The sequence below is a fragment of the Pyrus communis genome, chromosome 5 (assembly GCF_963583255.1).
Source record: "Pyrus communis chromosome 5, drPyrComm1.1, whole genome shotgun sequence".
NCBI lineage: Eukaryota > Viridiplantae > Streptophyta > Magnoliopsida > Rosales > Rosaceae > Pyrus > Pyrus communis.
Window position 1 is genome coordinate 23083065 of NC_084807.1, and position 16617 is coordinate 23099681.

A 16617-nucleotide genomic window follows, 5' to 3' on the forward strand; every position below is an offset into this window, starting at 1 on the left:
ATTAACATAAACAAAAAAAATTTGCACCTTGAGTGGAAACGGGACCCATAATCTTGTTTGAAGATCTTAATGATTTTAATTTTAATGTTTTTAATTAATTAAAAAAAAAAGTTTTTGGGTATATTATCAATTTCCCCCCTGAACTTGTGACCATTGGCCAATTTCCCCCCTGAACTTTAATTTTAGCCAATTTCCCCCCTCAACTCTCATAATTAGTCAATTCCCCCCCTGAACTTTAATTTGGCCAATTCCCCCCCTCAACTCTCAAAATTAGTCAATTTGCACCATACTGTTAATTTTTTTTTTTTTAAATTTTCCATCTATTCTTTTCTTAATTTTCAATCTTTCTAATAGCTTCCAACAAAGTACTAAAATTAACATAAACTCACCCGCATAATATAGGGTAAAATGTACAAAAACATAATACAGTTAGTATGTGACATGGGTTGATTATAAGAAAAAGTTATGAATCGGGTTTAAAGCATGTAGAAGAAGAAATAATAATCCTAAACTCATGGATCAAACCTATTTCAATAAAATGGGTTATTCTTAATAAGGAGTCGAAAATTATGAATAGACTAGCCATTTTTTTACTAAAGCTCGATTCTCCGCAATTTACTTGAACTTAGCTTTCACTTTTATAAAGAAAATTGTATTCACATACAAAAATTTACACATCAATCCTTTTTGTTATCAATTTTGTATAGTCAAAAATCAAATAAAATTACTCCATACTGATTTATTATGACTAATAATACTATCTATGATAAATTGTAAAATTCTAAATTTTAATCTATTTGTAATAGGATAAAGATATAGGAACATGATTAACATACATCTTATTTAGTTTCTTACACACACTTGTTTAATTATGATCAAATTAAAAATTTAACAGTAGGGTGCAAATTGACTAATTATAAGAGTTGAGGGGGGAAATTGGCTAAATTAAAGTTGAGGGGGGAAATTGACTAATCATGAGAGTTCAGGGGGGAAATTGGCCAAAATTAAAGTTGAGGGGGGAAATTGGCTAATGGTCACAAGTTCAGGGGGGAAATTGATAATATACCCAACAAAAAATGTGCACGTAATCAAATTATCACATAAAATCATAAAAACTTCAAATTTAGGGACTTTACTATAAGAACTCTACCATTGGAGGCAATATTCTTTTTGAGACACAAGGATTCCCCTTAAGTCCTTAAATGAGTACTTAAAAATGGTGGTGAGAGTCTTTAAATAGGGACTTCCATTGAAAATGCTCTTAGATTCCTAGCTCTAGTCCTCTCTTCCTTGAAAAACACCTCACCTTCGACAAGTTTTAGTACTCTTTTCGATACTTCCTCAGGCTCGACCCCCAGTTAAACCTAGGTTAATGCTAGAGATTTGAAAATTAAATTTGCAAACTAAATGATATGCCACCAAGCACGAGCTCATGAAACGATGAATGCGAGTAATAATGAAGGATTAATACAGTAAACATGATAAATAATTTCATTTCTAATACCAAGACATCTTAGAATAAAACTTCACAACTGCTAGTTAAATTGAGAACCGTATCAATTTAGACCATTCACCCGTCTCTTTGAAATTGGACAAATCTCTTATGTAGAATGTCCACAATCCTGCAATAATCATCAATTTCGAAGGCAGCCCTTGATATTACTCCAACCGTACTGTGTCTGGTGGCCATGGATTCTCATTTGTGGCTTCTGTCATTCTATAAACTCCATCCGCATGAACTCTCATTAAAAATTCAAGTCTTAAGATCCCACATAAGGAAGGAAGACTATGAACAAAGAAGAGACTTACAGTTCTGCAGGCGTTACATCAGTCAGCGCCAAACGAGCGGTTTTTATCTTCTCCTTCAAGAAGGAAGAGGCTTACTTCTTCAGTTCATAGAACAAAGCATGCATGTCGATCGTAAGACACCAGAGAGTCACAGTGCTTGACCCTGGGTCAAGCCGGCTTGAAGGTGCTCAATCTCCCCACTTTGGAACCTTGAGCTTCCTCGGGCTATTAAACCTCCAAAACAATAGCCTTAGACACACCATCCCTCGAGAAATTGGTCGCTTGTTCCGCCTGCAACAACTACGCATTTACAACTCCTTCCGTGGTGATATGATGAATGGAACATCACCATATAAGTAAAAGTATATATTCGAGTTAATTGCACCAATTTAGAAGGATTATATATTGATAACGATAATTTTGGAGGAGTGCTGCCGGAATCAAACAGCAATCTCTCAACAAAGCTCAGGCGAATGACATTTGAAAGGAATCGGATACGCGGAAGCATTCCTCGTAAGGATCAGAAATCTCATCGACTCGGATGCGTTGGGCTTTGAGGCAAACCTATTGACAGGCACTAGAGCAAGTTCAATAGGTAAACTATATAAGCTGCAACACCTGCTTTGTTTGGATGACATTTAAATTTGATGTTCTTGTTGAATTTTGTATTTTTCTTCTTCGAAAGGTTTACGCCTCACCTTACGGGTACATGAAATGCCTCTACACAAGCTTTCGTGTTTTAACTGGACAATTCTAACCAGATGCAGGCTACTTGTATCGTAGCAAAGTAAGACATTCCTCCTTACCTGTAAATCACAACCTTTCAAAAAGCGATCGCTTGTAAATTATGACCGTTTGAGCCACCGGTAGACTCCAGTTAAGCAGAAATGGCTAAGCCAAATTATGTTTCAGAAAGTTTTGCAGTCATGACCGAATAGTCGTACAAGTACTATACTGTTAACATAATCCAATCGTTCTTAAACGTACAAGTTTATAACTTTCAAGCTCATTGAAAAAGGGACACTATTGTGAAGTCGAATACGTAAAATGTATGATTAGAAGAAACTGGAGTTGCCCCCCAAATGATTTTACTTGCTAAAATCGTGGTGGTTAGATCACGACTTTGCCCAAAGAGGCCTTGAAATAAAAACCTTCTATAAATCTCTTCAAAGGCTTTGGAGGGAAAAGAACCAGGTGCCTTGTAGTTGTCTAATGAGTATTTGCTTTCCGCTGGCGTTTGATAAGTACAATACTCAGCTACGAATTTTCCACATGCCGGTTCTATATCCAACAGACATGAGCACAAGCTCCCAAAGCATATTTGGGATGCTCAACGGGTTCACCTTCGATCCAGGAATTTCAGACCAGCTTACAGATATCTCAAGCATTGGGATTTTGAACCATTTGCACAGGTAAACCACCTCAACATCAAAGCACCATCTGCAGAAAATCCGCAACCGATCAGTAAAAAAAATCTCTAATATCATAGAAGCACAGAAAATCAGAATATAGTAATCCTACAAGCCACTTTGACAACATTAAACACATCAAAACATTGAACTGTTGCACCTATCAGGTTTCAAAATTGCGCACCACTACAAAATATGTGGCATTCTGCATGCATTTCATACTAAATTTTACCAAATCCTCGAGAAGGTATTCATCAATTCAATCACCCACAATCCTCGAGAAGGTATACGTGATACCCTATGAATGCATTTATTATTCTCACACTGAATGCTTCACCATCTTCTAAGCTCAGTTTTCCTCTTTTTTCCCCTTCCCTTTAAAAAAATAAATAAAGAAACTCTATCAAACGGCCACCTGGAAAACTTAAAGTTTTGAAAAAATGTCTACTCACAGCCAGCCTTCAACTTCCAAACCTCTAAGCAGCATAAGCTACACGACACTCAATGAAAAATAACATGGACCAGTAAAATAATGCTTGTAATTTAATTGGGAAGCAACAGAAGTGAGCATAAACTATGGCACTTTTCCATATTTAGTGCAGTTCCCTATTCAAACAAATTGCCATATATACAATCTAATGCGGATTTACCTGTTCAAACGGATGTTAGTGAAAAGCTTCCTAGCAGCAGCCCTAGTGAACATCTTAAAACCACACTGTCATGCATGAAGAATACCATGTCAGCATTGACAGCTACATGCCTTATTTAAAACCTAGTAGGCTATATATGAAAAAAAGCAAAAAATAGTAACCATGTGCGCTGTTCTCAAACCGGAAGAAGAAATAATACAAGAAAGCACAAAATGTATGTAAAAACAGGAGAAAAAGTCATACCTGTGTATCCCGAATCCCGGGACCAGCAGCCAAAAGTACCACAAGATGAAAACCTTTCATCAAAAAATTGCGGTACCACTTCCTCTGAAACATTAACCAACTGGATCAGTTAAAATATTTAAAAAATTAAGCATGACGAGAATTGAAATATACAGATAGCTGCAAGCAGAATAGGCAAGACTCAACTGTAGCCAGGGCTTTCCCCTCAAGATGAGCACGAGAACCAAATGCAGCAATGGGGATATCAGATATTCTAAAACTTGAATTACCAGCAGAAGAGTCCCTAAACTTATCCTGTTCGGCAACTGCATGAATCTGGAATGAAACAAAATATCGTCACACTTAAGAGTCCCCAAGGTGGTATGTAAGAGCTTTGTTAGAATTTCATCAAGACTTGGAAGCAAATGTCGGATGGAAAAATTTATCTAGGATGGTTTCGTACAAACCTGTTTTTCAAGTTTTTCTACGTCATTAACCTTGGTTGCTCCATCAGCATCCAGCATTAGAAGTAGCTCACCACGTGAATGTAGCATTCCCTGTTTTACAATGCTTTCACATACGTAAAAAGCTTCAATCAATTATCGTCACGCGTAAGGGGAAAAAGATGGGCCCTTTAATAACATCCGACATAATTACAAGGGCATGGTTCAGATTAGACTCACTTTTCTAATAGCTTCTCCCTTTCCATGATTTCTACCGAGAAGGATAATCCTCACATTATCCACACCGTATTTCTTTACAAATTCAAATGCTACTCTTTTTGTCCCATCAACACTTCCATCATCAACAATCACCACCTGTCCACAAGAATATATCTCAAGCAAAGCAAAGGAGCTGAATAAAGAACCAGGCATGTAATGTAACTGTGTTGTGAAGTTTTTACTAATCAGTAACTATTACTACTAAATTTTAGTAATACTGCAGTAGTTCACCAATAAAGTTTCGAATATCTAGGTACTAGATGGGGGTAAAATTATGAGTTCATCATATCACTACGCCATCAATTAGGGTGCTAAGGAAACAGCTGTCAAAACGGATTCAAATGAACCAAGAGAGTACCTCATAAGTAAAAGACTTATCCTTAGCAGCACGTTGTTGAAGATAACTACAGAGTAAGGTTTAAACGTCATTACAATATAATATGATCACTCTATCAAACACCCATCAATATGATCATCAAATGGGAATGGTGCAGGGAAACAAAGAAAACCGAATCGTGATAGATTTATGAAGTGGAAGTGAAATGCAATTAGCTAAACTTCAACTTACTTCATGGTTTCGTCAAGTGCTCCGGGAAGCCTAAGCTCCTCATTGAATGCAGGGACAATCAAAGATAAATACTTCTCTGCCGGATCAAAAATCGAAGGGCAAGGAACCTAACACAGACACGCCTCTAGAAGATTCAGTAACACATCAAAAGACCATTTTACAATTGAAATCGAAAGGGTTGACTTGCATAACCTTGGGAACAAAACCCAAATCCAAAAGTTTGCATCAACATCCACAAACCCTAATTGAAGCAAAAAACATGAATTTTCAACCATGAACCAATTGAATTACCGCAATCTAAATGTACCTGTTTCAACGAATTGGGGTCCTCGAAGATCGCGGGAGCATCAACATGCCTAACAAAATATAAATTAAATACATCATATTTAAGTCAAAGAAGTAATCTTTTTGCAAGGATTAAGAGGGAGGGAATTAAAAGGGGGATTGCAGAACGTACGCGTTGTTGTTTTTTCTGCGATAAGCTTCGAAGAAGACGGCAGAAATGAAGGCTGTGGCGACGACGAGAATGAGGGCGAGGAGGAGCTCCACCATCGCCCATACAATTACAAACTCCATTGTTGTTGTTGGTTTGAATTTTGCAGGTCCAAAAGTGGGCGAACGTGGCGGCTCTGCTCCTTCGTTCCGAGTTTAAAAATGAAGTCAGTCCTGCACCAGCAGCCTCTCGGACAATTTGATGTTTGACCAAAAAAACTTGCAATGAAAACCAATATAGAAAAAATGGGCTTAGCTTTAACAAGCCCGTCTAGCTCAGTTGGTAGAGCGCAAGGCTCTTAACCTTGTGGTCGTGGGTTCGAGCCCCACGGTGGGCGTTTCCCGTTTTTTATGTTTCATTTTCCTTGACGTTCTTATTAAAAGTGAGCGACACATTTTTTGGTTTTTAAAAAAGTAAGAGTACGTTTAGTCTAATTGTGTTCGACGAGTTCACTTATTCTTTTTGTTTTTTGGCGGTCAGATTAAACTGATCTAACTCGCATGTGTTTTTACAAGTACTTTTAACTTCTTGTGTTTTTGTGACCTCTATATCTTGGTCAACTAACTTTTATTTTATCTGGGTGGTCTAAATGTCGCATTTTGACTGTAACCTACTCATTGCTCTGGCTCTTTAACTGATTCCTGAGTCTTGACTATAGAAGCCTGTGGACTATCTTTACAAACCAGTTAAGGACTTCTTCGGCCTTTGTATATGAGCTGCTTTCTTCCGTTCCAACTGAAATTAGCATACAAACAGGTAATTACCATATCTTCTGGGGTTTTCTCCGCATTTCTGTGTTTGTATAGCTACTGTAACTTGTACACGACACAAACAAAACAATTCAGGCTACTAGGTGTATCAACACGAAAAGTCCACACGTTTGTCAAGTTTAGATGTTAAAACCACAAACAATGCACCGGCAATCATTTTACCAACCTTTTATAACTTGGTATTCTCTTTTCTTTTCCATACCAGCGATATGGGGATGGTGGTATTGAAGATATGACATCAACATTCATGCAACAAAGATGTTGTTATCACGGTAAAACGTATTTTGATATGAGAAAGTTAAAATATATGACCGTGATTTACAATTCGGTCCAATGATATCTCTAAAATATATAAATAAGTGTTTTTGTTTTCAATTGAAGATATGTTTACATTCTTAACTAAGCTACAAGTCTCTTCGCGTAAGAACTTTTATGTAGATGAAGTATTGCATGTGACACCATATGATATCTTATGCCCTAATTATGAGTCCAACATAGAGGTGGTGTAGAACACTTATTACCCCCACGCATATGTGATACATGTACATGTGGCCGTATACATAAAGCAGCTCAATGCAGTAAAGTTGGCAAGAATGGAGGGGACAGAGATGTCCACGATTCCTTCGAAAATAAAGGTAGTTGAGAAGATGGGCCTTCTCTCGAGGAATGCTCATGATTAAAGCCACAAGAATAGAAATTAATTAATTTTAGGGAAAAAAAAAGGAGCACATAGGTGGAGAAATTGGCCCTTCAACCTTCAAACCCTACCCCATTTTTCTTGCTTTTTCCATCGTGCCAAACAGACCTTTTACGAACCATCCTCATCACTCATCAGATCATTAACATCACATTCACATCCATGATCATTCATACACCATACATTGGAACTTATTAATAACTAAATTATTGATTTTTATTTATTTAGAGGAACATTTTAAGTTTTAACCTCTCAAGAAATTTTTGCCGTAAATATAATAAGATAAAAACAGAACGTTGTTTTAAACCAATGGGCAGGATGTGTGGCTTTGTAGCTTCGATGTTTAGTTCACGGAGGTTAAAATCTGGGGACAATTTACTAAATAGCTGTGTCAAGTTTCAGAATCAGAAATATTTATATAATTCAGGTACTAATTATCATGCAAACTCTTCAACTAATCCTCCACAATTTGAGTAAAACTTACCTGCAATCTCTCGTCACATTCTCACTATACGGGATCACAGATGCAAGGATATAAAATCGTTGCATGCAAAGTTTTCTCATGTAATTTGAGCTAAAATATGAAATTATAGGACTTGAACTACAAAGATGGACTTGAATTTTTAAATTTTAATATCAATAAAAAAACAGTCGCAAAATCTGTCACTTACCTCTGCTGAATTCAGAATTCTGCAGCAGCATGTGCCGTATACAGTGAACACCGATATATGAACATATAGGGAAGCTCAATTCACTATAAATAACAGAATTCTTTATTCATACTAAAATACACAATTTGCTTCCAACAAAATTAACGATTTAATATCCTCAACAAATAAACCAATTCCCCCCTCATAATAACAAAACCCAAGAAAAAAGGTCAACAACCCAATTAAGCAAATTAACACCCTAATAGAAGATAATAATGTTCATGAAAAAAGAAGTTAAAAATATGGAAATTTTCCTAGTGAGCCATGGCCACAGGATGAGCATTTGCATAGCTAATGGTTCTCTGGTTAGGCATGGCAAGCATAGCAGTGTGATCCAAGAAATCTTGAAGCGCCACCACAGACTGCAAAATTGTTCTGAGATCATCAGCACTTGAGAAACCCAAGTTTCCAACTTGCCTGACTGCATACACATAAAAAGTAATGCACCCTTTTCTGAATTTAAACCTAGCCATCTCACAGCCACTCAGCCCTCTGATGAGCCGCTTGTTCACTTTCCCAAGTGGGATTTCCGGCGGCCAAAGGCGGTCCACGGCGGCCTTCATGGCCTCGGTTTCGAAAACGAACAGAACCACCTTGGACTTCTTGGTGCCAAGGCCTAATGTGAGGGTATGCCAAGCTTGGTGCGCCAAGATAGTGAAGTTTGTGGGGAGAAAAGCTGTGGTGGAAGGAAAAGGAAGCTTATCGTTTCTGGGTTTGCTGGGTGGGAATGAGAGGAGTTGGAAAAGCTCCAATGGCCTTGCTCGACGGATTGTGAAGGATTTGACGACGAACTGGCCTCCAAAGCGTAGGCCTTTGACTTCAGAGCTTGGCTTGAAGGAAAATTCTGACGCTGTTTTTGTTGTTTGGTCATTTGGATGTTGGTGTTTTTGCTTCTTGTTTTTGTTGTTGATCTTCTTCTCTTTCTCTCCCATGATTTGTTTGTAGAGGAGGAATATCTTGGGGTTTTGGTGGGTGCTGCTTGGTGGGTTTTGCTTGGTGGGTTTTTGTTAATGTATGATAAATATAGCTTCGGATGGTATATTGTATTGGAGTTTTAGTGTTTCTTTTTAGTTTTACTAATCCAATATTATATAAATGTGATTAGTTTATTTTATTCAATCAACGGAAAAGAATAATAAATGGGTGATGATGCTGCCACTGCATCTTTAGATTGAGACTCAAGATTTTCTCATGCAACTAAGTTTACTTTTAGAAATATTATTATTTAATAAATGTTTGTCATGTATTCAAAAAGTGCATCGTTCATTCAATACATAGTAAGTTTGTGAAATGAGGGAATCTTCCCTTCATTAGGGGATCGATTCTTAGGTGATACAGGATAACCAAACTCTGTTTATCACCAGTCGTATATAATTACATGTCTACTCTTATTACTTAAACTTCATATTTTCTCCTATTTGTATCTTTGATTCTTTACATGGAGACCCCTTCTAGAGGGGAGGTTCATGGATGATGCGGAATAACCATTAGTCAGAAAAAATCTATCATATCACCGATTGGATATAATTATGTGTATATTTTTCACATTACTAAATTACATAAAATTGTCATATGGTAATTAGGACATTTTTCTCTAATAATGTACATGATGAGAGAAATGAACATTAAGATATAAAAATTGGTGATATATACGACACATTTTCTCCGAAGAAAACTTATCCATTGCTTTCTATATATGTTTGATGATGCCACAAGACATTGTACATGTATTATGTAAACGTAAGATGTATAATTTATGTACACATTCTTTACAGTGTTATGTTCATGTAAAGTTGGAATAGGTTATAGGTCAGGTTGGTCCTTGAATTATATAGGGTTTGGCTCACCAAAATAGATGGCATGGATTTTGGCAAGACACCAAACTGATCTACTTAAGATTCAGCTGACTTCTCTCTGATGAACCAAAAGGCAGTTATTCTTTTTCTCATTTTACTACAATTCAGAAACATAACATGTGCAACTAAATAGAAGATTTTGGGTTTGTAAATGATGATTTACCTTCCTATGTTTGACAAGTGAGAAGAATAGGACCACATTTTAAAGACCCCTCCAATCATAATTGCACCCATTTGCTCAAATTCATTTATCGTCAATCCCTAATTTCAACTGCAATGCAATATGAGATTCACATACATGAATTAACATTTCTTTTTTAATAGGATGTTCGGTTTTTTAATTAAGAACAAATTATTGATGTTGTGTTGATAAGACGTCAATAGTGAATATATCAGTGTGTTATCGATACAAAAATTCATTCTTTAACAAAAAAAGACGATCGCCGTACATATAATTTCTATACATATGAGTTAACAAATACGACAATTTGCTTAAAAACTTCTGTTAGTATGAGAGGAAAGATTTATATTCAATGAAGAATATTTAACATTATGTAGTAGAGAGATAAGGTATGGTTGCCTCATATGTGATTCATACGATGACAACCCAAAAGTCTTCCCATTATATTAAAGTGGTTTCCTTCCAAAGTCACCGTTGCCTTCAATCAATTCATGGGAAAGATATGCTAGACTAGAGCTTGTGAGAGGACCAACTAAAACAATCAACTCTTACAAGATATTCCGACAGGCAATAAGGGCCTAGCAAAATTTATTTTGATAGCTTTGTCATTTTGAAGCACTACAAAGAGTACAACACGTGTATAAAATATTTATTAAAATGAAACTCAGAAGTTAAATGGGAGTCCATCTGTCAATGGTGCATCCACCTTTTTCAAACAGAGGAAAAGATAAAGAGATATCTATAAGAATGAACGTCGAGGTAGTGATTTCCACTCTGGTTTTTCTTTTTCACTTCTTCTTAAGGCTAAACTATGGAATGGGATGATAGTGATATGATTTGGTAAGTGAATATTGAGATTTCACGGATTGAAGATGATTCTTCAATGCATGTAACCGAAGTGTAGATATACACGATTCGCCTTATTTGTCACTCTACTAATATAAGTTCAATGATAGAGCACTTACTCACAACATGAGAAAAACTCAACTCTTGTCGTTTCTCGGAGTGACATATAAAGGAACATTATAACCGGAAAAAAAAATGTACAAGGAATATAACAAAAATAGAAATACTACGTCCAAATATGCACATAAGTACATGATACTTCCTACCGTGATCAAATTACTTTGCATAGATCGAAACCTAACGATTTGATATATGCAGTATTTATATTCTCTTTTTCCAAATTAATGTATGTGAAGAAACATTACATTTTTTTTTTTTTTTTTGAGTAAAGAAACATTACATGCTATATACATAAGATTGTGTACTGGATATCCTCATAATTTTGTTTTATTCATTGAGTTGTTAAATTGATTGCAAGAGTACCAACTATGAATATATATCATGTGGAAGATAAATGATGAGAGGCATGCAGTTTACAATCCTAACAAAGTCATCTCAGATTAATTGAGATCGACTTACCAAAGAAGCATTTTATGTCTATACTTGCTTAAAACACAAGAAACCAACATATAATAATAACAATCAATCCAGAAAACAACTGGCCACTTACATAGAAACTATTCCTGATGATGCCAAGTACAATACAGCATGAAAATGAGTCTGCAACTGTTAATCCAGTTTAGGATTAGATTTCCATCCTTCGATGGCACTCTTCGACGTTGACAACATGGAGAAGAAGCTTGAAAGCAATGATTCATTCAAGGGAAATTAGTGAATGAATTTGTATGATCCATATAAATACATTATACAGAGACAGAACTGTAGGCTGCAGGTTGGATGTTGTTATCACGGGGCCCTTGGTTTGTAAGCAATATATTATGCTTTCACGCACCATTTACTTCATTTATCGTATGATGATTCAAACTTGAGATCTTTTTCGGACATCCTGCTTCATATCATTCACAAGTAAGTGATATTTTTTTTAGTGTCCTTTGGTCTAAATGTTGTCAAAGCCCAAAGATAACTCTTGTACCAATAGTCTTGGGCGGGCAAGACCTGCTTAATTCTCAAGAAAGCAATTTGAGAACTGTTGGCACAGCCCAAAATGTGTAGTGTTGCTTTTAAGATTTTTTTTTTTTTTTTTCCTTTTCTTTTAGCGATGTTGCTTTTAAGTTTAAGTTGTTACTTTTTTTAGGCAGATTTGTAAGAAGTAATTCTTGATTGCTTTATGTTCATTCTTTTCCAATCATAAGTACGGAAAGAAAGACCAAAACTTGAGTGTAGAGATGAAACATTCTATTTAGCCAATTTGACTACGTTAGGGTTTGAAATTTGAAACAAATTCAAATAATTTCCGATTTTTTCACTCTTTTTTTTGGTCCAAAAATTTTGTTTCCGACAATTACAATAAGAAAGATCTCAAATTAATGGAGCCTCTCAAATTGTTTTGTAATATAAAATTAAAGAGTAAATTATGTTTTATCATCTTAACTTAGAGTCGCATAACAAATTAATAATTTATCTATAAACATTACAATATCATACATCAATTTACAAATTCGTTGTAATATCGATCTTCGCTAAATTTCTATCAATTTGATTGTTAAATAATGATGTAGGACATGAAGGCCCCCCTCTCGCTCTATTTGATTGAGAAATTAATTAAGTATTAATAAATTAAGATTATTTCATCTGAACAAAAATAAAATTAATTAAAAATAAACTCTTTCCCTCTTCTCTCTCTCTCTCTCCCCGCTTCTCTTCTCCCCATATCACACCAGTAAAAATAGAAGCAGTGTCAGTGACTAATTTGGTTGGTAGGGGTGGGAGCCCGCTGTTTTTAAATTAAGTTGTATATTATTTTATCAATATTTAATTACGCTGTTTTTAAATTAAGTTGTATGTTATTTTATTAATATTTAATTAATTTTTCAATCCAACTAGTCGAGGGAGTAGGCTTTGCGTATGTCACATCAGCAGTTAACAGTCAATTCAAAGCATTGATTAATGATGGAATAGATATTGCAACGAATCCTTAAGTTGATATATGATATTGTAATGTTAAGAAGATGAGGTATAAATTTGTAATGTGACTCAAAATCAAGATGGTAAAGTATAATTAACTAAAAATTAAATCATATACTAATTAATTTCCAAAGGCATCATAGTCACCAACATTCCCAAAAATTAAAAATTAAAAAATTTGAAAAAAAAAAATTATGGTCAACACCATTTCTTCCGTTCCTCAAATCATCTCCTCAAGCTCAAGCGTTGTATTTACGGCTTTTTACCTCCCGCTGCGGGTGTTGCCGGCGTTGCTGGTGTTGTTGATTTTGCTGGTCCAGCAGGCTTTCCCTTTTTCCCGCGTTTAGGTGCAGCTGGTGTAGTTGGTCCAGCTGGTGTAGAAGGTCGTGTTGGAATTTGCATTGTTGGTCCAGGAGTTGCACCACCCTAAATCATACAACAATTTAGTATACATAAGACAATATCATTCTAGCAATAACAATAATACAATATGCGAGTTAGGTCAGTGTGTTAAGACAATATATTTGTCATATTGCACTCAAAAGTTCGAAATTCTTTTTTGTAATTGAGTGTAAATTGAAATATCGATTAAAATACATCTTAAATTGATACGATGAGAATTCTATTTGGTTAATTTTTACCCTAACAAAGAACATGAAGTGACTACTAAAATTATACGCTTGCATCAAATGCCAATTCACTTTCTAACATTTTTGTGTGATTACTTGGATATCCACAAATATTGTTCAACAAATAATGTTTAGTACCGATGCGTTTTATTTGTTTCTTATTTTGACTCATCATGAAACATAATTATTTGAGAAATGTTAAGGAGAATTTCTCAAAAATGAGACTCTACATTTACTCTTTACCATCTCATGTTTTTTGCACGATATTTTATAATGTTAACAAGAAGTTAAACTATGGAGTAATGCTAGGGAGACTAAATTTTATAAACTAAATGACATGGAAGTTGGTGATTGGATTATTACTTAATCGTTGCTAAACGTGCTCATTTTCTATTGGTGATACCTCATTTGGTTTACTAATTTAGTCTACAAATTAAGTCTCTCTAACATTACTCTAAACTATGAGGTGTTAAAAAGTCTCACAATTAAGAGAGTCCCCGTAATATTCCTCTAATTATTTATATTAAATTAGAAATTGGAGTGTTAATAACAATTCTATTTTCCTAAAAAATAAAAATCAAAACCAAAAACCGATGTCATCGGTTCACTTTAGACATTTATTTTTTTGTTAATTATATTATTTTCCACATTTTTTAGTCGGATGTAGAAATGTCCCATGCAACATTATTTAATTTAAAACAATAAACAAAGGAAATTATTATTAGCACTCCAAACATTTTATAATTAGAAAGAAAAATACAATTATTAGAAGTGCCAAATAAAATTTTTAAAGTGCTAATAATAATTCCCTAAACAAAACACCGAATCTAGAAAATTTGCTTAATCTAAGGTACAGGTGACGGATCAAAAAAGGTATAAATTAAAAATTAAATATTTAATCAAGAACCAACCTGTTGATTGCGCACAACCCCAGCATTGTAAACCGGAGTCATGTCTGGTTTGAACAGCCCAAAGTTCTTCTCCGCGGCTGGACCAGGTTTCTGGTTTTCATTAAACAGAGCAAAGATGTAAGTTTCGAACTTCCGGTTTGGCATCAAGGGCGTACCCCTCCCTGACTCAATATGCTTGATCAAGTGACCATTGTAGTCCACAGCGTTCTGAACCGAGCAGACTGGGAACTCGCAAGCCGAAGGCCAACCGGTCTCGGCCGCGATCAAGTTCACATCACCAAACCCAATTGCCTTGGCAGCTGAGTAAACCGCGTCCATCAACCCATCGAACATGTTAGTGTAAAACTTGCCAGTGAATTTATCGTGCGCACCATTGTTGGGTCTAAAGAGAGCGTAGCTCTCCTTTTCGGGTGACCACCCGAAATATGGGTACGGGTTAACCATGAAAGGCGACTTGGTCTGGCGACAGAATCGGAGCATTTGGGTCAGGATTGGAATCACCTCCGGTCTAAACCGGCCCATGCTGGGCGGGTCGGAAGACAACATGATTCCGAGCGAGTGAGGGGTCGAGACCTTGACGTCTTTGATCCCCTCGCGGACCAAAGCGTTGTGTAAGGTCTTCATGGCAGGGACGAGATTCGACTTGAGAGCATCGTCCCCCCAGTGAAGCACCTCGTTGCCCATGGCAATGTATTTGATTTTGCTTGCCGGGTAAAACGGCTTGACATGATCAACGACCCAACGGCGAGCGGTGCGCAGCTTTATGAGTTTCGGGATGTCTCCGTTAGGGATGGTAATCGTCAAGGAGATGTTGGTGTTGGCGAAGGCCTTGATGATGTCAGGGTTGGTGTCAAAGATTTTGACAGCGTCGATGTTGGTTTGGGTTTTGATGAAGTCGGCGACTTTGGCTGGTGGCGGGAGGTTGTCGCCGAGAGTACCGTAGTTTACACCGATGGAGTAGGCTGTGGCGGCGAGCTGGACGAGGAGGAGAAGGGAGAGGAGGAACTTGGTGGTAGCCATGGTTTTTTTTCCCTTTTTGTGGTGGTGTTTTGGGAGATGGTGGATCCTCTCCTTTTCCTTTGGAGGATTGGGGAGTTGGTGGTCAAAGTATTTATAGTGGGGAAAGAGGAAATAAATGGAGGAGGAATTAAGAAGATAAGTGATCGTGACATGTAGTTGGTCAAATATCAATTTTATTTGTGATTTCTATTTACTGCTAAATTCTGTTGGATTTTCTTGATGTATGCTAGTTATTAGGAGGAATTTGATCTTTTTATTACACATCAAAACCTAAAAATAACTACCCTAAAACGAATTATCTATTTGGTCTTGTATCACATACAAATAATTTATCAGATAGTTAAAATGAATGTATATTTAAGTTTTTTAGCTCTCATCTGTTAGTATCACGTAAAGACGTCATAAACTTGTCTTATGATAATTTTGCTTGACTTTGTTGCTTGATTACCCTGAACCCTAATACAGCTAGGCTACCTGTAATTTGTTTACAAAATTGTTCGGGGGCTCATAACATTTTAAAAGGCTTAAGGTAGAATGAAGTTCAGTGCAGAGAGAAGCATCTCTAGCAGATGAGAAATTGAAATGATGCATGCCAACTCATCTTTGGCACTTGGCTAGGGACAAAACGAGCCGTCGTTGTAGGACTGAAAACATCTTTGAGTCATAATAAAATAAGAGGACGGCCCGGTCTTATGTTAAGGGGCGTTGGAAGAGCGTTAGGGGATATAGGTAGTGGGGAATGGATTGATGGATACATAACGGAGATTGGTATGGGGATGAATGTGTTTGTTGCTACCTCTTCAGTTGATATGTATACCAAGTGCGGAAATACGGAGAAAACTCATCGCGTCTTTGATGTGATGCCCGAGAAGGATATAGTTTCTTGGAGCAGCATGATTCAGGGATATGCATCAAAAGGGCTTCCTAAAGAAGCCATAGACCTCTTCTTTCAAATGCAGGAGGAGAATTTGAAACCCAATTGCTATGCCATGGTCGGCGTACTTTCTACTTGTGCAAGATTATGAGCGCTCAAATTAAGGGACTGGGCTAGCAATTTGAT

At 36.3% G+C, this 16617-nt stretch overlaps 3 protein-coding genes and 1 non-coding gene across 4 annotated transcripts; 1 reads left to right on the forward strand and 3 right to left on the reverse strand.

Moving 5' to 3' along the window:
* Nucleotides 1-2665: 2665 nt before the first annotated feature.
* LOC137735011 (uncharacterized) lies at nucleotides 2666-6038 on the reverse strand. The gene is made up of 10 exons (XM_068474364.1): nucleotides 5817-6038; nucleotides 5667-5715; nucleotides 5360-5466; nucleotides 5150-5195; nucleotides 4753-4887; nucleotides 4537-4626; nucleotides 4277-4405; nucleotides 4091-4174; nucleotides 3848-3912; nucleotides 2666-3228 (listed from the first exon to the last, which is right to left on the reverse strand). The coding sequence occupies exons 1-10, from the start codon at nucleotides 5933-5935 to the stop codon at nucleotides 3042-3044; spliced, it is 1011 nt and encodes a 336-aa protein (XP_068330465.1). The 5' UTR covers nucleotides 5936-6038; the 3' UTR covers nucleotides 2666-3041.
* A 78-nt stretch (nucleotides 6039-6116) lies between these two features.
* Nucleotides 6117-6189, forward strand: TRNAK-CUU (transfer RNA lysine (anticodon CUU)). Its single transcript has one exon. It is a non-coding gene; the product is annotated as a tRNA-Lys (tRNA).
* Nucleotides 6190-8124: 1935 nt separating this feature from the next.
* On the reverse strand, nucleotides 8125-9028 carry LOC137733219 (uncharacterized). The gene has a single exon (XM_068472373.1). It carries the CDS (start codon nucleotides 8959-8961, stop codon nucleotides 8284-8286), a length of 678 nt encoding a protein of 225 aa, XP_068328474.1. The 5' UTR covers nucleotides 8962-9028; the 3' UTR covers nucleotides 8125-8283.
* Nucleotides 9029-13020: 3992 nt separating this feature from the next.
* LOC137735416 (glucan endo-1,3-beta-glucosidase-like) lies at nucleotides 13021-15601 on the reverse strand. Its single transcript, XM_068474838.1, has 2 exons — nucleotides 14538-15601; nucleotides 13021-13423 (listed from the first exon to the last, which is right to left on the reverse strand). The coding sequence occupies exons 1-2, from the start codon at nucleotides 15555-15557 to the stop codon at nucleotides 13250-13252; spliced, it is 1194 nt and encodes a 397-aa protein (XP_068330939.1). The 5' UTR covers nucleotides 15558-15601; the 3' UTR covers nucleotides 13021-13249.
* Between the last annotated feature and the right edge of the window lie 1016 nt (nucleotides 15602-16617).

Excerpts from the sequence above, each read along its gene's own strand:
- LOC137735011 (XM_068474364.1), bottom strand. The coding sequence starts at position 5,935 with ATGGAGTTTGTAATTGTATGGGCGATGGTGGAGCTCCTCCTCGCCCTC. Across the intron at positions 4,888-5,149 it reads ATAAGTCTTTTACTTATGAG|GTGGTGATTGTTGATGATGG; the intron begins GTACTCTCTTGG and ends TCTTGTGGACAG. Across the intron at positions 4,175-4,276 it reads AGGGGAAAGCCCTGGCTACA|AGGAAGTGGTACCGCAATTT; the intron begins GTTGAGTCTTGC and ends TTAATGTTTCAG.
- LOC137733219 (XM_068472373.1), bottom strand. The coding sequence starts at position 8,961 with ATGGGAGAGAAAGAGAAGAAGATCAACAACAAAAACAAGAAGCAAAAA.
- LOC137735416 (XM_068474838.1), bottom strand. The coding sequence starts at position 15,557 with ATGGCTACCACCAAGTTCCTCCTCTCCCTTCTCCTCCTCGTCCAGCTC. Across the intron at positions 13,424-14,537 it reads GGGTTGTGCGCAATCAACAG|GGTGGTGCAACTCCTGGACC; the intron begins GTTGGTTCTTGA and ends TGTATGATTTAG.